This window comes from Molothrus aeneus, chromosome 12 (assembly GCF_037042795.1).
Source record: "Molothrus aeneus isolate 106 chromosome 12, BPBGC_Maene_1.0, whole genome shotgun sequence".
In the NCBI taxonomy this organism is placed as follows: Eukaryota; Metazoa; Chordata; class Aves; order Passeriformes; family Icteridae; genus Molothrus; species Molothrus aeneus.
This window is the reverse complement of record NC_089657.1, coordinates 12,739,988-12,761,125: the sequence shown is the minus strand read 5'-3', so window position 1 is coordinate 12,761,125 and position 21,138 is coordinate 12,739,988. Positions and strand designations below refer to the sequence as shown.

The following is a 21,138-nucleotide window of genomic DNA, read 5'->3' as shown; positions in this document are numbered from 1 at the left end:
CAATTCATGGTCCTTATCTTTTTTGAAATACTGGGGACAACAGAACAAAACCAAAAACTACTTTCCTCAGATCTCTTTATACCTCAAAAATGCCCAAAAGGGTGTAACTTACTATTACTATCCTTTCCAATTTACCGCTAACATGTGATACAGTTTTCATACAGCTTAAACTATCAGTTCCTACTTTTTAATGAATACATGAATACTACTATCTAAACCAGAATAGCACCAAAAAGCTTCAGGTTACAGAGTCACATTCATTTTTCTAGCTCAATACTTACCAAACTTTTTGAGACAGAGGGTCTCAAAAGGTTAAAAATTAACTAAATTCCCTCATTCACCCTCAAGCACTTTCAGGTTATTACTCCACCAAAATTTCCTTGGTTATCTGTAGTATCATGGCCCCCTCCTTATGAAATTCTACTCCCGCCAGAGCCAAGAGCCTTTGCTCCTCATCAGTAACAACAACAGAAGGCAACACACACCCTTGAGGCCCAGCTTATTCACTGTTCCTCATCCATTACACACCACCCCTCCTCAGCAGAACACTCCTGCTGCTTCAGCCTCCTCCCATTTCACAGACATGATTATTTTGAATATAAGATGAAATCCACTGATTTCATTCTACTTTGCTATTCAGATTATGACCATTTGATCTATTCCATGTGGTTAAATGCTTAAGCACTTTGCTGCATTTAATAAACAAAGTAAAGAAGAATATTTTGCACTTACCTAAATTGCCATCAATGTACATGAGTTTAAATGAAGAAAACAGTGGAAACATGCAAAATAAAGTTAAAATCAACAAGTATGCATGCAGCTCAAGACAAATATTTTTTAAAAAGCAGAAGAAAGCAGAATACAACAGTACAGTGAAAAACAGAAAACAAGGTGAATGGGTGTGATTAACCTACCAGCTTTACAGAATTACCCTAAAACACCTTAAGAAGCTTTCACTGGTTGTAAATACTATATTAAAATTCGATGTTGGAAGTGTTTTCTTGAAAGTCTCATTTAGTAAAAATATAGCCAATTCCTTTTTAAGATTATTAATATGAAAACATACCTCAGGTAGTACAGTAAACCGTAAGCACAACATTTCCATTCCTCAGATTCCTAGCTTTCAGTTGTGTAACCATGTACTTCATTAATATTCACAATAAGCTTCAAAATCCCTGCTGTTTTAGACATTTACAGAATAAGATGGGCTGAAAAATATTTATACCCAAAAAATCCTCCTCTGACCACAGCTGGTATTAACAAACAATGAAAGGTCCTTTCCAACCAGTAATCAAATGCACACTTGGACCCATTAAGGAAGGCAATGCCCATCTATGAACTCACACTAAATACTCAAATGCTGGCAAGTGCCTGCATATTCCACTACAGTGAACCTACAAGAATTTCAAAGGGTATAAACAAAATATCTAAAAAAAAAATGTTTAATGTATACCTTAGCCTAATCAGTATTTTATTAGGAACAAATTTCAATTAGTACAGAGAAGGGAAATGCCATTTCAGAATATTTGTCAGTGCATTTTCTTTTATTGTTCTTTTTAGATTCTTGTCATGAATCAAAGCGAAAATGAAGAGCACGTTGTGAAATAACATTGAGTAGCAACTCACAGTTGTAAATTCATGAATACACATTCCCTTCTGTACTGATTATTTTATCATCTCTATTCTGCTAATTGCAGCATCTGAGTTATTCACATTGCTACAGATGGACAAAAGTTACTTGGAAAAACTATTTCAAGAGAATTTTTTATTCAGAACCATAAACCTCAGAGGAACTGCTCACTATCCTTTTTATCTTCTCTCCATCTCATTAATCACAAGTAAATTCCTGCAGTATCAGGATAGGAACTAAACTTCAAAAGATCAAAATCCGTAATGTGTTCTCAAAGAACACATTAAGTCAATTAAAATTACCTGTTTGGTTTTTTTTAAGGGAAAAAAGGATCACGCTCACCCATTTATTTCCAATACAACCATGCCATGCCTGTAAATGAGCCACTGTTCATGGCACACAGTGTCCATTTTGTATTAACTACGTATTAAATAATTACATTTTTAAGTAAGCAAAAGTGGCTTATTTTGTGCAACAGGACTTAATATGCATTTTAAAAAATCACATTGATTCAGTTTTTGCAATGCCATAAAAGCAGCATATAAACTGATAAACATTCATGTATTTTATTAGAAGCAGCTAATCCAAAGCAATAAATTAGTTTTCCCTCTTGGCAGGCAACAACCTTGGAAATTAATATTGCTGAATAAGGTCTTGTGTCTTCCCAGCACTTCCCACCTCATGGCCTTCTGTTGTCCACTGAAACCTTCCACACTAACTCTCCTGTACATTGCACACAATTAGAAGTGTCTCATCAAGCCAGATTAGAGAGAATAACTACCTACCTAGGGGAAAAAGGCAAAATCTCTGTTTGGGACGTTGTAAATGGATGACTCCAAGATGAAGAATTACTTAAAATAGTTAAAAACATGTAGAGTACTTCCTGCCCCTATGTATAAAATATGTATACACATATATAAAATAATTCGTTATGCTGTGAGAAAATATCACAAAGAACGTGAAGAACAAAAGCCAACTAAATATGGGCTGTGATATCAAATACAGGTGCTGAAAGCATACACTTTCAGAAATATAACAATTTTCAAAAGAAAAACAGCAATGTCCAAGTTACTGTCCATAAACTTCCTCATGGATCCCCTTCTGCTTCCAAAAGTTTAATTTTAGCAATTTTCCTGTTGAAACAGATCCTACCATTTCAAACTAATTCATTTATTTGGCAAATTTATTTTCATTTATAATTCTACTTTCCAGGATGGTTTTAAGCCTTCCCCATCTTGCCATTATTTGGATGCATAACACATCCATCCTTTAGGACACTGATGAAAGCCTCAAGCACGTGACAGATCCCTACCAGATCCTTCTGGAAACCTTTCCAATTTCACCATGAATCACTGATAATTACCCTTGGACATAGGCTTCCAATCAAATACTCCTCCATGTAGCAGCAATTTCCTGTCATGTGCTTCCCACCAACTCACTAAAGGGAAAGCTTTTGAGACAAAGTTTCCTTAACATCAATATGTTGCTACTGTTTTTCCATTATGAATAAGGGTGTTTTCCTGTCATCCAAGAAAAATCAGATGTCTTTGACATAATTTTTGATAAATCCATTGTGGGTGTTACTGTATTTTTTTTTATTTTCCCTCTCTATATTTAGAAATAGCTGATGATTTTTTAAAATACAGCTTTGAAATAATTGAGTTTTGCAATATTTTTTCAGAAACCACTATAAAAATATGAAACATTTTACTCATTTTCTCATTTCGCTTCTTTTTTGGCAGGCAGATTTGCCCTTCTCCAGTCTCCTGGGAGCTCCCAAACTTTGTTAGGAGACCCAGAAATCCAGGCAGGGTCACTTCCATCATGGACAGCCAATGTGAAAACACTTTGCAGTGTTTCAGTGTGAAACAACTTCTTTTTTAAGCAAGTTTTATAAGCCAGGAAACCTCAGACACACAAGGACAGACTGATCACTTCTAGGATAGATGTGATAGAGCACATCACCTTTTTTGTTCTTTAAAACTACAGCTTTTTTCATGATTCTGATTTAAATCAGTTGTTTGCAAGAATCAATAGCCTCCTGAATAAGAGTGACAAACAAGCTGACACAGCCAGCTTGGGCTTCCAAGCCATTCCTTCAGAAAGGCTGCTCTCCAAATGCTTACAAGAAAAGTAAGCATAAGAGCATGGGTACTTTTATACCCAAATATTTGATTGCAAGAGAGGAAATAGCAGAAACACATGGTTGACTCCTAAAACCAAGAGAAGGTCCCTGGAGTTCTGCTGGAACCTGTGGCTGGGCTTTGTGCTGACTGACACTTCCTGAGCAGCCCAAAGAACAGGGTGATCAGTAAGATGACTAATTTCCCTCATGGTGTTTGGGTATTCAGGGCAGTAAAGACAAAAGCCAAATGCAAAGAAGAATTTTATAAGACTAAGCAAATAGTCAGAGGCTGGCAGATGAAATTCAGGGAGATAAAAGTGGCACACAAGTGAAAATAATCCTACCTTTAAGCATAACAAGCTGGGATCTAAACTGGTTAGAATGAATGGTGAGGCTTTTTTCAGCTATGATAAATATTTCCATTAAGATATTAGCTTAGTACTCAGTAGCAGCAAAAATAAAGGGATCCAAAACTGGAAAGAGCAAACTAATTGTTGGGAATTTCTGTGAGAGAAATACAGAATAAAAGGGCAAACACTACAACATCAACACCACTCATTTTACACCTTATCAAACACTTAAGATGTTTTGGTTCCCTTGCCTCAAAAAAAAAATCCCAAATATTTAACAGGTCTGAAAAACATCATGTTACAGTTTCACAAGGAATTATCACACATGGTAAGATGCTGCTGTCTGGAAAAGAGCTGAGGGAGGGATGTGAGGATGGCACTGTAAAGTCCTAAGTGGCACTGAGACTGGCACCAGACATCAATTATTTATTGCATCTTTCAGTACAAGGAGCAGGAAATCCTTGCAAAAGCAGCCAAAGTCTAGTGAAAAACCAAATGAAACCAGTGGTTCCTCACAGGTATGTTAGGCTGTAAGAGCCTGTGGACACTGGCATTTTCAACAGGCCCAGAAGAAACTGGTTGAATTTAAAGTCCACAGAGTTATTAAGCACAAAGAAACAGCAGCTGGATCACAAGAAGCACATGCTGGGGATACCACTGTGTACCTGGCCTCTTCTGTGAATGTCTGGACACTCCGCAATGGAATAGAGCTACCCAATCTCTGTGTATTACAGAGGGAGGATTCATGTTAAATGTACACATAGAGCAAAATACATGGCTTTTGTCAGGCTTGCTGTTACAAGAAAATAAGAGTTTGTCAGATACAACATGAATGAACTCACAACTGAGTTACTAGTTTACTTTCCCTCAAGATAAGCAAAACTAGATTTCAGGGGGAAAACCCAAAACAGAATTGTCATTGGTATGTGACAAAGTCTCCAAACACCAGATTCAAATTCCAGAAGTCAGTATAAGATATTAATGTGACATTTCCATAAGAAACAAATCAGAGTCTATTAGAATAATTCTCCCTTTAAGGTGACACTAACTACCACAATTAAAGTATCTAACCAACCTAGTTTTTGAGAAACAGAACCTCCACCATGCATCTTTTTTGTTAATATTGGTTCTAGCAGCATCCTAGCGCATCTGCTATAAATAAATAATCAGCAACTACTATCATCAGTCTGGATACAAAAGTTATACAAGATAGTAATAAATTAATTCATTGCACTGAATTCCAGATGACAACTCAGCCAGTTTCCCACTGAAGTAACTGGTAACAGACTTGCCAGCTCTGTAGATATTTAGGTTCACGACACGCCTAAAGGTGGAAAGTTTGCTGAGAAGCTCTAATTCATCACAAACTTGGAAGTAAATTAAAAATCTCAGTTGTTGCTGCCTGCCAGCATAGAAGTTTAGAGTTGGAATCTGGAAGTGAGAGAAACACAGGACTGTGTTTTTGTCTGGAGAAAGTTAACAGATGGTCTAAAAAGGAGCAGCTTTAAAATAAGACCAGAAGCCAAAAAGTGTGTGGAGAAAGGAAGGATAATTTTTTTATCTATTTTGTGCTGCTGTTTTGTATAGCTTTGTATATGTAGCTGTATATTTGATACAGCAAAGTCTCAAATTTTGACTTCACAGATTTATCTATCCAGACTAAAATATTTGAATCTTTCTATAACTTCAGGAAAAGAATGTAACAATGCAAATAGAAGTATTTGAAATACATATTTACAAGATACTCATTTACTACAATGCAGGTCTCTGAAATTTTACTGAAAACTTCACTTCATTCTGTAATGCAGAAGTACAGAAAGCTGAATATGAGGATTTATCTTCTTTTAACTTTAAAACTGTTAACTCCCTGCACAGCTTAAACAAAATATGCCTCTGGATATTTATTTACACTTTTTCAAAAAGGGCTCATTTACCTCTTCAGAAAATGTTGCCAAGACAACATTTAGACAGTTGCAAAAAAACCCTAGAGAGAGTTTCAAACATAAGAGAAAGGGTAACAATTATTTTATCCATCTAAAATGTGAAGGGATGCTGCACAAAGGAAATTATAATCTGCATTTGGATTCTTATTATTCTTCCCTGCAGTTTAGCAGTCAGAAGCAAATATACCAAGGCATAAAATTCTTGTGGAAAATATCAAACTTGTGCCAGCACTGGATACAGTACCAACAGCAAAACATCAAGTGCTTGGTTGTAAATCAACACAAAGAAACTTACATAATTTTACTTACCTGATTTTCTTCATGGGAAACTCTCATCTGTTCTTTAAGAACTGACATTCTGGCTGCTTCTTCTTTCCTCAATACTCTCTCTTTCTTTAGCTCAGGACTCCAGAAAGTTTTGATGCTGTTCATAGAGGACCCCAGCTTGCTGTCCTTAATGTCAAGTTCTTTTCTGAGAAGGTCATTCTCCCTCTGTAGATCCTTAAGCTGAGCCTGCAGATCTAACATGGTGCTATCCCTAACCTGTCTCAGCATAGAAGGAACCTGGTGGTGGTGGTGGTGTGAGGATGCGGTCAGCCCTCCGTGCTGGTCGGCGTAGGAAAGGACATCTGTGTGTGAGAGTCCAGCAGAAGCGATATTGGGGCTGCTCCCCATGGCTGTGACTCGGCCACCATACACAGCTCGATTTGTAGCCCTTCCAAGAGTCATGGTGCCCTTTGGGAAAGTAGTGGAAGCTACACCCTCGTGGTCACTCAGGTACATTGGTCCGGATGTTGCATAGGCTGCGTTAAGGGACTGGATGTTCTCCATGGACAAGGTCTTCCCTGCCCCCCCGCCTCCCCCGCTGCTGGTTCTCCTGTGGCCCAGGCGGGGGGACCTCGGCAGGCGGGGGGACCGGGAGGGACTTCCTTCCAAGTTGCTGATTGTTCTCGCGCTTCCATACATTTTTCTTCTACTTTGAGGTACTATTTAGTAAGAAACTAGTAACACTGAAGTTGAATGTTAAATTAAGAATTCCGGCTAAAAATACTGGCAGTTTCACCGCATTCTTCCAGTAGGCAAAATCTGGTTTTCCTCCCAAGAGAGACCTGAAAAAGAAATTATCAAATTAAGTTTTAATATTAAAATTAAATTTTCATTTTGGAAAATAAACTTAAAAGTAATCACCATATATAAGAAAAAACAACTTCCCAGAGTAATAACTACAAAAAAAATCTGCTATACATTTTATATTTAGGATGATTAGTTAAAAATGCATTTGCAAACTAATTTCAATCAAAATAAAAATCCTCATTTCTTTCTTGCTAGAAAACTCTGAGTTAAAGCTTGCTAAACTAAGCTGGAATGAAGAACATGGGCCCAATAATATACCATACCTTTCCTTGTCACTTAAATGACTGACAATATGAAATTTATCTAAAGAAAAATATTGATTATTGGCATAAAGAACTACTCTCTTAAAGCCTCCAGAATTCATTCCCAAGTCACACCGATATAAAGGAATCTTTTTGATTTACTTTTTCAATTTTTAGCATTTTAACACCACTGTCCAAATCTGCCCCTCTTTTCAGCTGTCATGCAGCATTCAAGAGATGACCCACAGCTTGTTCCACCACAAGAACCTGCGCAGCTTTTCTGCTGTCTCAACTTCAAAATACTGACCAATTAAAAAAAAAATTTCCTCTAATTCTCAAGTGCCAGTCATCCTCTGGCCAAGTAACTCATCAATCCTCTGAGAAATCCATCCCTGTATCTTTCTAGTTGCCTAAAACAGTTCCATAGCTCCTTCATAGACAAATCTCCCATGAGACCAGAACTGAAGATCACTTTCCTTCCACTGCTCCTGGCAGATGCTGAGCAAAAGCAACAACAAATCTTCAGAATTGACAGAATTGACCCCACCCTCTTGCTCACTCAATAAAAAAACACAAACAAAACAAACACTCCAGAAAAAAAATACATTCAAGTCTGGTGAAAAAACAACACTGCTAGCAGGAAATGCCAGTGTCAACTTAAACTGCGCACAATAAAATATTTTTAGATACAGCAGATATGATACATGGCCAGGTGGTGGGGTTGGGTATAAATTTGTTCATCCTCAGAAGCAGAGGTACAGAATATTTTATCTTCTATCATGTCCATACTGTTTTTCCTTTTCAGTGTGATAAATCAGTACATTTTTTGCTCAGAGTCATTTAACTTACTTAGCCTTCTGTTTATGTCTCTGATAGGTATTTTTAGGTATTTGTTTTGCCTTTTAGAGCTTATTAGTTGTGGTCTTCTCTCAACTTGTGTGAATTTTTGGAAGCTCTTATATCACAGGACACTTATCTTGCTTAGCACTCCAGTGCTTACCAGTGAGCTCTACTGAAAAAAGAATCCTCATTCCTTATCCAAAGTGAGGCTAACTTCTCACTGAACTTCTTCAACAATGTTCCAATGCTAACTGAACATTGTAACTTCCATAAGCTTGGGAAAATCCTGAAAGCAACAGGAAAAGAGAAGCAAAACACCACCAACCACTGTTATTCCCTCCACAGCATTTTCAATTTCTTTTTTTTTTTCCCTAGAAGTATTCTAATCAAAACAGAGACCTCTGTGTTGTGAACACAAACACACTGATGATATGCTTGATTTTCTTACTTTAACAGGCTATTAAGGACAGCTCACAGACCAAAAGCTGAAAACCCTGACTTTGCAAATAAAAATGGAGAAACCCTAAGAACATTTTTAGTTTGTTACCTTCTACAACCTGAATTATACAGACTGGCTTCCTGCAAACACCTCAGAAAAAGGCAAGCACACAAAAATGCTTTTTTCAACATGTGTACTTCTTAAGGATAAAATTGGAGCCTTCCTTTATCACTGTGATACTCAGACACAGTAGAAGCCAGACACCATTGCTTTATGAAAGAGGAAAGAAAAAGCACCTACATCATTTTCTGCTCTTTACTGTTTCTACATGGAGCCTTCCTAGCTTCAGGAAGATTTACTGTGTGTCTCAACACATCAGGAATTGGAGACATGAAGAAGCAATACCAGCCTCAACAATTGCCACACAGATCACCCTCTACTGCCTGGAGAAAAAGAGAGAGGAGAGATCCCATCTTCCCACAGAACCAGCTGACAGAGCCATCCCAGTTGAACTTAGAGTGGACAGGTGAGATATAGACAGTTCTATTTTGAAAGGCAATTTTATTTTATATTACTATTTTAATTGGACAGGGAGGAAGGAATACTAATACTCTCAAGTAATAATTCTTTACTAAAGCTGTAGGTGTTGCAGTAGCCAGGACAAAGGAGTCACAAAGGTCATATCCCCCTAAAACCTTCTCTGAGAAAAAAAAGTCACCCAGCTCCATCCAGTCTGGTAGGGACAGACTGCAGACCCACTACACACATTTCCCTATAAGAGTTGAGTTTTAAAATCCAAATTAGCTTACTACTAGACAAAAACCCAGATGCTCACCTGCTTGGCTCAGTATTTTCTTAGTTTACAGAAATGCCTTTAATGTACATCATGTAAAATTAACCATTATAATGAGTTTATTGTTCTGCATTGCAAACAAAACTATATTTTATGTGGATCCTTTTAGGATACAGAAAATTAAGCATGCATTCTCAGCTGGGGGCAGGAAGGCAGGCACTAGCCACTTTGCCCCATGCTCTCATCATCCTTGAAAACCTCAGCGGACCTGATACCATTCATGCCTAAGTGCCCCCAACACCTGTTTCAGCTGCAGCTTGCCTCCTTCTCCACATTCCCGCCCCACCTGATCTCCTGCACTCTGCACACAGCAACATCACAGGCTCCTGTTTCCCACATGGCACAAGTCTGACAACTCACTTGATTTGTCTTAAAGCTTTCTATTTTTTGAGAAACCTGGAGCACAGGATTCTGATATGGATGCTACTAGAAGATCTCACTCAATTTAGTTTCCAAATCCTTCCTTCTGCATTTAACATAATTACAGAGTTTGCTTGCAATACTGTATACACAGTACTCCATAAGCTCTGATTTTCATTGGTTACACACTTACATGCTGAGGGATGATTTAGGCTTTTAGTGTCCCCTCCTGTGGCCTGAATCACCTAGTCAGCAGGAAGTTTGGGTATCAGCCAAATACTTAATAGCTTTGCACAACTACTTGCCAATATTAACGTTGAGCCAAGAGCTCAAACATTTCTAAAATACCAAAAGCTTCAAGGAAACCTCTTCTGTAGAGTTTACCTCCCCAAACAATACATGGTGACAGTTAAGTGCAGAAATTATCAATCTGATTCCACACTGTCTAAAACTGTTTAGTACTATACAATTCCCCACATATAAACCAAAAGAAGCAAAATAGGAAAGAAAAAAAAAAAAAAGAGGTGATGTAGAACACAATGCTTGTATTTTCTCTGCCAGGACTGCACTTTGAGGCACCACAAACAGAAGGAGATTGACAGAAAAAAGTCTGTTCCATAAAAACATGTCCTAGCAAACAATGATTTATTTTGATAACATCTTTTAAATACTCTCATTTAAAACACAGCCTCTCCATACACAGAAGACCAGGAGCACATGTGTATTAAAAGTAGTGACTAAGAGTCAGAAATATTTCCAGAACTTTCTTTTGGCTTACATATGTTTTCTACTGCTTTCATAGTGGCACAATACATTCTCACAGCAGAGAATATTCTTTTCTTCAGGTGTTTTTACTATCACAGCTGATGTGAAAGAAAAAAAATGCAGCAAGCTGATATAAACTAGATACAGAGAACCCAAATCTGTTGTAGAGGAACCTGCCTTGCTTCATTAATCTGAGCGGGCAGCCTGGCATGCCTTCTTTTAATAAAATAAAGGAAAAAAAGATAATACAGTGCTCTTTATATGGTGTTATTACAAGACCAGCATTGTTTCTATTAAAAGGAAAAGTACTTTCTTTTCCTACTTACCAGGCTGACCAAATAACTTCTTCTCCCTCACCTTTTTTTAATCCAAAAAGAAAATAATCCATTTCTTTCTGCTACTCTACTATTCCTTACAAGTTTGAAAAACAAAGCATATATGACAACTTCAAAAGCAACATTTTCATTTAGGTTCCTGAATCTGCATTTCTTATGTAAATTTAAGTTTTACTCCAGTCTGCACACTACATTTCTTTTTACTTGTTAACAGACATTAATTTATCCCCTCTCTAGTAGCTTGCTGTAAAAATTACACATATGTAGTTGTAAATAAAGTTGGTTCCAAAGCCTGTTTTAATCTTGTGAGCTGCTCATGCCCCTGAGCTCCCATCAGAGCTACATGGATAAACTGGCATGTGCCACCTCATGGGAGCAGGTCCCATCAGGTCTGCCTGCCTTTCCTCTCCCTTTCCCACAGAGGAAAATATGAAGGCAAAGGTAGGAGGGGCTGCTTAATATGCACCTAATGACATATATGGAAAATAAAGTTGTCAGGCATTCTAAAGCCATCAGGTGCAGTGACAGCAATGAATACTTGTCATGCAATCACAAAACTCCACCAATTGAAATATTTGCTCAAAATGCCATATTAAAGATCTTGAAAAGCAAGGAATTCTGACACCATTATCAGGATTGTCAATTATATTACTCTCAAATATACTTAAGTGAAGGGTCAACAATTAATTTTTAACTCTTTTATACAAGTTTCATGGGTTTAAAACAAGCCCAGTGTTCAAGAAAGATTATTTCTTTCAAAGAATTTTACTCTATTTACTCTATTACAATGTTTGAGACATAATTGTTATAAAACATTGTAATAGTTAGAAGTAGGCTTTAAATAATATAAATAATATTTAAACTCCACCAGTTGACACCTCCATTATTTTATAACTTTTAAGTCAGGTCTCTGTTGCTCAAACTCCCATTCTTAATGTTTTACCTCTAACACTTCCATTAAAACAATTATTTCCTACTGTCTTGCATGTGACAAGTATCCTGGGGTTTCTAAGACACCTAAGGAAGGTGAGAAATTTGAAATTTGTTTCATTTTATTTTTCTGATGTCGTGTAAAATATAAAAGACCTCAAAATGGAACTTTAAAAAAAGGGCTCCTACAGCCAAGCAGAGGCAGAACCATTACATCTAATTTTAATTGTTATGCCAGAGAACACCCTGTATCTTTATAAAAAGCTATAGGGCAGCCAATCTGCCAAGTCTGGGCAAACACAACCACGTACAGTCTGTAAAAGTTACCTGCCAGTGCTGAGCCTTTCTCACTCTCCAGTCCCTTCTGACTCAACAGCCACTCCCCAGGTGCAGGGATATTTAGGGTTACCCTTGGTTTACACTACAAAGCACCGAGAGGGGTGTGAAGAGTTCCAGAGGTGCAGGGTAAAGCACCTCAGCTGTAACTGACTGCAGCTCCCAGTCCCACACTCACTATGTCATTGTTTTGCTGCCCATCTGCTCTCTGCAGCTCTGAACATGGGGATTCTATTTTTTTATTGACGGGTGGGAGGGTGGGTGGTGTGAATCACAAGCAAAAAGGGACAGAAACCCAAATTCCAAAACACTGCTTGTCCCTGCTCAGTTTTTTGGTTCTCAGCTTCCCTGCACCATAATGACCTTCCCAGGACACACAGATATTCCTGAAGACCTGGCAAGCTTTTGGTTTTCCAGATAAATATTTCCTAACATTTCAATCCTTGCAGGTATGCAGGTGTCTTGTATGCTAAATTCTGCACCCTAGTCTGTATTCATCATGCCTTCCATCCTGCAATTGTTATTCACTTGCCTTTTATTCCCTTCTCAATAAGAATTCTCATTTATCAATGCAAGCCTGCATTTATAAGCTCCAGTATTTTGTGGAGGATTATTCTAAGGCACTTGGTAAATCAGGCAAACAGTACGTTTCATTTAATAACTATTAAAGAAAAACAACAACAACAATCATGCGTTTTGAGTTTTTACTAAAATAGTCTCCTTTGGGGAAAAAAATAATAGAATGTAGAAGTACACAACATTCTTCAGGATTACCTGAAAGTTATGCCTAATTATTAGCACAGTTATGCTTTGCTTTTGCCAGCATTCACCTAACTTGAATGATAAATAATCTACAGAAACACAGTTATAGACTGAATTATCCTTTGAGAAGGTAGAGCTTAAAAATAAGCATGATTTAAGAAAACCTAAAAGTTTTCCAGGAAAAGTCTGAAAGACCAGACTTGTTCTGTCATTGCTATACTGTCAGCATTTACACGAATTCTGAAACAAAAGGCTCTTCTGCTGGTAATATATATATTAAATGCATATTGAAGACTACATTCCTTTTAGAAAATAACTTAAGTGAAAATAGTGTAAAAAGGAAACTGACCGAGTTTATAGTTTGACCTATAAATTTGTCTATTTCCAAATTAAGTATGCTTTACAATAGTCTGTCATTTACAATTATAAATGCATCTTAAAAGTATGACATAATTCCTAATGGTTTAGAAACCAACAGAGATACTCCCACACAATGGAGCACTTTCAATTTAATTCAATATGGCTACTCCCATGCATGTTACTAAACACACGCTTACACATCTGCAAGATAAAGCTATATTTTTCCTTTTTTGCTACAAAGCTTCCATTCTCTGTAAAAAGGCAACAAAATAGTCACAGGATCAGCAATTAAGACTACCTATGCAGCCTCCAGCAGTTTCTTAGAATACTTAAATACTGGGATATTTAGCAAGCCTAAATACCCATTCTGCAGTTGACATTTATTTGATTCTAGAATAGCAAGATGCCTACTCAAACTGCAAAACAAGAAGCATATTGGTGCATTCAGCTTGCTTTGAAACCATCACAATGTAAAAACCTGTAGAACATTGCTCCTCTGTTGTCTTTGCCCAGACACAAGAGCATGCACGTTTCAGGACCGTGCCAAAGAAAAACTGGCTGGGCTTCAGCCACATCAGATCAAAGCTGTCCAAGGAACTTACAGGCTCTGTAAGCAATGCAAGTGATTTAGCAGATTAGCTTCCAATTCATCATAGAATCAGCATCATGGAACCATTAGAAGACCTTGCACTTCAGGAATTGCCTTTTTATTTATTTATTTGCCAAAAGAGTGGAAGAGTTCCCCAAGCACTTGGTGGCTGGCTCATAATTTCACAGCACAGCCCAATCTGCCCACTTTGGGCTCACACTCAGCTAAGCACAACCACACCAGTTCAAAAGTGCAATTTTTACGTCCTCACAGGCATCTGCCTTAACATTTGAAGTTGATGACAGACGTTATTGTAACTGTTACCTTAAGGAAAAACAAATGGCTTGAGCAGATTTCAAATGAGGTCTATAAATGAAAGCTGAGGTACATCATGACTGCCAAGACTCAGCCATCAAAAATAAACTTGCTGTACACAGCAAACTGTCTTCCAGAGAAGCCCCTGAGAGTACCCATTTCTTCCACTATTATTGGACATAGGTAAACAAAAGGAACTCTGCTTTATTTACTAGGTCATATTTGTCCACTAATCTGAATTGTTCAAAGAACATAAGTGGTAAGAACTGCATTTCAGCAATATATTTTGAGGAAAAGAATGCACTGCAGAAAGCTGTTTAAGTCAAAAACCTCACCATCACAGAAAGAACACAGACCTGTGCTGTTTTATAAATTAATTAAATAATTCAGACACTGCATGTGCCAAGAGATAATGAAATATATATCTGAGCAGATTACCAGTAAATTAATTTTACCAACCATGAAAAGTGTTTAGATGACAACACTGAAAACTGAAGAGGCAGCAGCAAAATTTCTAACAGGACTCAACTCATATTTGACAAAGAAAAATCATTTCCTGAGAATTCCATTACTATGGCCTCCAAGTCCTGCAATGAAACAATCCAAACATCCCAAACAGTGTAACCACATGCACAGACACACTAAACATCCGTGAGGCATTGGAATGAAGGGACCAAGATGTGCTCTGTAAACCTCTCAATGTATGGAGAAGGTTATGGCCCATTAGTCAGCATCCCAAGTGATCTGATTTGTTCACTTGGAGGGAAACTGCCCCACACGTTACCAATGCTCTGTGCAAAATGCAGAAATGGCAGAGATTTGTTACATTTCTTTCACTTTCTTCAAAATAAATTGCACATTATATCCAACTAAGCCATCACTATAGACAAGGCTTTCTCCAGTGCCTTCCACCCCAGCTCCACAGTACTTCCTGAAACTACAGCACATCATTCCCACATATACCTATATATTTATATATACACACACCATTTCCAATCCTTTTACTTCAATGTCCCATGTAATTTCTCACACAATGAGAGTTTAGTGTTAAATCACTTTGAAAATCTCCCAATTTTCAATTTTTGTAGAATTTAGCTGCTAGATTCTACATCTGCACTGTGAATTCAGTTAGAGGAATAGGATAATGAGCAGGACAAACAGGGGGAAGTATTTAAAAAAAAAAACCACAAACAGTATTTGCTGCAAGTGGGATATTCTAACCAAGTAAGTACATTGATCATTAGTCACGTGGTAACTAGCCTGAAACATTTCCAGCGAATGCCAGTCTGCAAGATTGTCCTAGAATGAGTTTTTAAGATAGTCAGAAAGCAAATATCACCTTTCAAAAACCTAATCTTAAAATTCACAGAAATGCTCTGGCTTTGCTAAACATCCAAAATGTTAAAGACTCCCACACATCCAATCACAACTTCCAACTGACATACACCTCAAACTCTTAGACACATTTGTCTGCTTTCCTGAAAGCACAGAAATTCCAACTCTACACATCTCCCTCATTATTCTCATTTTCAAGTAAAGGAACGGCACATCACTTGCCTATTGCAAAGTCTAAATTTCTAATATCACGAAAGAATTCCAAGTTTCTGTAAATAGAAATGCTGCAGCAGTAATGGAACCTTATCCAGAGAAGTGCTGAAACATCTTTGCTCCTCCTCTCTCTTTGGCAGAGCTCAGCACCTGACAGACTGTCCCTGAAAGGAGATGTGGTTCCTAGTAGTTGCCATTACTCCAAAACAAATCCTGGCTACTTAAGATATTTCAAAGCTGGGAATCTAAAAGCCACCATCACTAAATTAATCATAAAAATCCCTAAAATCAACTGCCAAGAAAGCAACAACAAAATTTAAATTCCACAATGCTAATTCATCAGACACCCACATTTTGACATACAAACATCAGATATCCATGCTTAGAAAAGTCCTTGGACCTCTACAAGCAGTCAACTGCTGCTTGCCAAGGAAACAGGTTGGGGGTTTGTGTCCATCTTGCATACAAGCAGTAACAAACCAACAGAAGTCAATTTCACTTGATTTCAGAAAGACTGGAAGAGATGGCTTCTTTCTATAAACTACTTTACATCTTTAAAAATGGAATAAAACCAAAATACTCCAGAACAACATTTAAATGATGTTTGCTGATATGCCTTTGTATTTTCTTAGTGTCAAAGTATCACTTAGAAGAAGCAGCACTACAGAGTTCATTTTCAGAATTTAGTTTTAACTATGACCCTGAAAAAGAAATTACAAAGTCATTTTACTTTCAAATAGCTCCTACCCTTTTGCCAGCACTTAACAGAAAATAAAAGCCAGTGTTAGCGCTGCAAAATATAAGTAAATTGAGGCAAGCTCATAATTCCTAAATACATATGAGATCATTCAAAAACTAAGACTTAAATCACAAAAAAATTTTAACACAATCCTAAACCAAACAAATAAAATATCACAGATAAGAAAGGTCACATAATAATAAAAAAAAAAAATCAGTATCAGAGTAATATGTCCTAGGTGGATCTAAGATCCTCTACACATATATATATCTCCCAGGCATTAAAAACTAAATTAAACCGATGATAACAAATGCATCATAGTGGATAAAAATATAATAAACACCCTAAGAGATACAGGTGGGGGAACATATGTGGTCTTTGGAAGCAATACACAGGCTGGTGGCCTCACTCTCTTTGAGGGGTGAACAACCCACTCTTTTTTCTTAGTCATCCTTCAAAGGTCAGTAACAATCATCTTTCTAAAGCAAAAGGAAAAATATCACCTTGAGCATGCTTACACAAAAACACATGCTGAATAAATAACTCTCTAAGTATCACATATATTTGACATTCTAAAATGGTTGCATGTGTTCTTTTGGTATTTGGCTGCTAAGGATAAGGCCCACACCTTTCTACAGCCTTCAGAGCAGGCAAGGAACAGCAGGAGGGACTGGCATGGATGCTGGATCTCACACCACCATCCACCAGAATTTGACTAGCAGTAGATTAGGAGGAGTTGAAGAAGCATCCACAGGATAAGAGGTCACGAGATGGGTCTTGTCCAAATGCTGGCAAACCACAAGAGCAAGGATACTGAGTATAATAAGGCACCCACACATTAACCAAGAAATTTCTCAATTTTTAATTTTAAGATCTACCCCACCCTGGGCATGCTCATAAACACAGCATGGGGTTTTTCTCCATAGTTCAGAGGTGTAGTTCCAACCTGAGCTGGACTGCCCTTATCTCAATGAGCCTACAGAAGAAATTACGTTCCCCTCACTCGCTGGACAGAAAGTCTCTCCTTCCTCCCACATTCCTCTAAGAAAAGTGAAAATGCTAACTCACATTGATGCCTTTGAAAACCATTTTACACAGAGCTTTAAAACAAAAATAACACCAGTAAAAATGCTTCTTTTAAGGCACTGAGGAGATGTGGAGGCACTTTCACACCCAGCCCTTAACACAGTCACCCACGAAGCCAAGGCTTGGACTGCAAGTTTCTTCCATCAAGAAACTAAGAAATCTTTTCCCACAGAAACATATTTCTTAAGGGACCTGGATATACCATTATACACTCTGTGTGCAGGAACAGACCCTTAAAAAAAAAAAAAAAAAAGGACCCTTTTCCTCCTTCTGCTAGGGGAAAGGAACTAAGGGGAAATGCACTGCTCCAGCACAGGGACCGTGAGGGGACTGCGGCTGAGGGGTTTTATGGCTGGTGTTTGCTTCACCTGAGCTGTGGGAGCGTTCGCCATCCCCCGCCCTTCCAGGGGGACAGTCCGAGGAAATCCCCCCGGCAGAGGGATTGGTTTGGGGTCCCGGTGGGGACGGGCAGCTCTGACACGGCCGCTGCGCGGAGCCGGGCCGGGCAGGCGGCCGGGCTCCCTCAGCCCCGCTGCCGAGCAGGAGGCTGGCCGGGCAGTGCCCGATGTTCTCCCGCCCTGAGCTGGGGAAGAGCCGCAGGAGGGCTCTGCGCCCCCATCCAGGCTGTGGAGCTCTGCGATTCCCGGGGGAGGGAGGAACGGAGGAAGGGAGGAGGGCGGCAGCGCATCCCCAGCATCTCCCCTCAGGGCAGGGCGGCGGGGCTGACACGGGGAATCCGCTCCGTCCTCGGCTTGGCGACGGGGAAAACCAAATGCCAGGGCCGAAGCGACTTGATGGAGAGGAACCTCCCTCCCTTCCCCGCCCTCCGAGGAGGGGGAGCGGAGCGGGGCCTGCGCCCGGGCGGCTGCCGGGAAGGGGCCGCGTTCGAGGCGGCCGCCCTGGACACGCACGTGGGGCTGGAGGGCCAGGGATGGGAATAAAAACAAATCCCGAACGACAACAGCCAAGTGAAACCACTGATTTAGAAAGCCGACCAGAAAACTAACCCTGGCAAGTAGGATTTGCCCACCCCCTTGGCTGCACTTATTGGCCGCGCTCGTGTGCAACGAGCTCGTGTCTGCCAATGCCAGTGGTCGGCCCGCGTGTCCATCACCACGGGAAGAGCAATTCGCCGCTAAGGGAATAGATTCCCATCCATCCATCCATCACAAGGCTTAGCAGGTAGCCGCCTAGAAATCAATCACACACTAATAAAAAAAAAAAATCCTTCTTCATCAAATTACTACCGTAGTGCTCCCAGGAAAATATCTATGTATCTTTGGTGAACATAGGCGTGGACATCATCGCATTCATCACTTGTCCAGCCTAAAATGAGCTTTTCTTAAAAAAAAAAAATAAACCCCAGCATCATAAATGAGGGACCCCTGTAAGTATTCATTAATTATATAACTGAAAAATAATACCCTGTTAGCATCTGTTTCCATTTGCCAGCCACTAGAAAGGAACAGAAATCTCCCACCTTTTTTCCTGACACGGTTTTTAAAACACCAAACATTATCCATTATTTAGGTATAAAGCTAGGAATTTCAAACACCCATCAATTCTGTTCTAGAAAACTTTAACAAAAAGAATAATATTTTTAAACACTAGGCACAAAAAAAAATTTAAAAAACATATTACAAAATAGAGTCCTATGGCTGCTTTTAATAGAAATTGCAAGAGAGGCTTCTGGTTGACGATTCTGTAGGGAGAGGCACTCTGTTACCAGAATAAGATGTGCACTTGGTCCCATTTATTACGATGTATTTCCAAAGCAATATAAAAAGCCTATTCTGCAAATTCATCTCCAGATTCAGCTACCAGACAGTTGTGAAAAGCAATATCCAGCATTTCCTCAATCACAGAAAATTTACAGTCATGCATCCCAGCCATATTCTTGTTCAAGCTTCTCACCTTTCAAATCATTGCATCTGCCTTTCGTCCTCACATGGATTTTACAACATCACGTTTAGCTGGCATCCCATTTGCGCGGAGGAGGGAGGCAGCACGGCGAGCCGGAGCCGCGGAATACCTGCGAGGGGCTGCCGAGAAGGAACCTGCTGCGGTCGGGGGAGGCTCGTGTGCCCCTGTCCCTCGTCTTTCCGTCCCTCAGCGAGTCTCCCTCAGTCAGCTGCGAGCCCGGCTGTCTGGGTTGCCAGTCCCTGACTCAACATTCCCAGCATTCCCGAGGAGCCGGGGCTCCAGCGGCGCGGCGCGGAGCCGCCGGGGGCAGCAGCAGCAGCACACGCACCGCAGCCCGTGATGCCTGCGAGCATCTGGCTCTGGCCATTCACCGGCAGCCCGCGGGTTCCAGTCCCCACCCAGCCATCGGCTGCGAGCGCCTTACTCATTGGGAAACAGCCTAAAAATACACCTAGGTCTGCGTAAAACTGCAGAGGATAGATTGCTTTCTCGCCCCTGTTCACTGAAGGCCAGAAATGTTCAAAGGCAGGTGCTTCAGAGCATGATGTCTAAAAAGCCATTGCTATATGCGTGTATTTACAGAAACAGAACAAACACAGAAATCTCAATCTGTGTTTGGGCTTAAGTGTCAAAGAAATTAAGACGACATCTCTATTTATTTGTGAGTTTTTTTCGAAAAACAGTATGCAGGGGGGGAAAAACCACAGGATTAGCTGCTACACAAAGCCTGAAAGCCTTTTCCATAAGAAAACTGCAAACTGCATTACAAATTATTCCTGAAATTTTATTGCTTTTTATTAACAGGAGTGAAAGAAACTTCTCTAAACATCACTGGCATCCTAAGAACAGAGGGTTTGTTCCTTTTCTATTCTTCCCTCTTCTCAATTCTTGTTAGTTTAATCGATTTGCATACAATTATAAGTGATCACCTTTGGTCTTCAGCATCAATGCACCTTCATACCTTACCCTACACAAAATTTCACAAACACATTTTATCAGTCTCCTCCTGATCTCATTGCCATAACAATGATTTTTAAGAACAATTTCAGATTTGTAGTTGTTTTAATATAATCTCTATTTTATTTCTCTCTTGCCCACATAGGCATCTATAAATACCACTATTAAACAGCATTGAGAACAACAACTTTTTTGGAATTACTGTTTAAAACTATGTCAAATCAAATTGATTTCAACCAATTGTATTTAAAATTAGTGTAACACTTTATTGCAGTATCTGAATTATCCAAAGCCAGCTGAAATAATTGGCTGTCATAGGTATTTATTTGGAGATGCTAGAATGTCATTCCCAGCAGGAGCATAGCAGGTTTCTATTTCCCTAAGAAAGGGAGACAATCTTACAGTACCCACCTATTTTAGCTATAATTGCAATAGAGGGCAAATACTTTTTCTGAGTTCAAAGTAATGGAATAACCATGATTAAAATGCTGACTTCAATTGCTTTTAAACCTGCATACTTATTTGAAGATATTTCTGTTCAAGTAGTTTCAAAACCATGAAAAATATGGACAGAGAA

At 39.1% G+C, this 21,138-nt stretch overlaps 1 protein-coding gene across 4 annotated transcripts in view; it reads right to left on the bottom strand.

Moving 5' to 3' along the window:
• The window catches only part of ERC2 (ELKS/RAB6-interacting/CAST family member 2), a 406,794-nt gene extending 387,020 nt beyond the window's left edge, over positions 1–19,774 (bottom strand). For all 4 annotated transcript variants that reach the window (XR_010784376.1, XR_010784377.1, XR_010784378.1 and 1 more), the window contains exons 1-2: positions 19,596–19,774; positions 6,358–7,157 (exon numbers count right to left, since the gene is read on the bottom strand). Coding sequence is in view for 1 of the 4 variants with exons in the window: in XM_066558029.1 (XP_066414126.1) it covers positions 6,358–7,014 (657 nt within the window). In the remaining 3 variants the exon portion in view is untranslated. The remainder of the gene's footprint in view (positions 1–6,357; positions 7,158–19,595) is intronic.
• Positions 19,775–21,138: the final 1,364 nt, after the last annotated feature.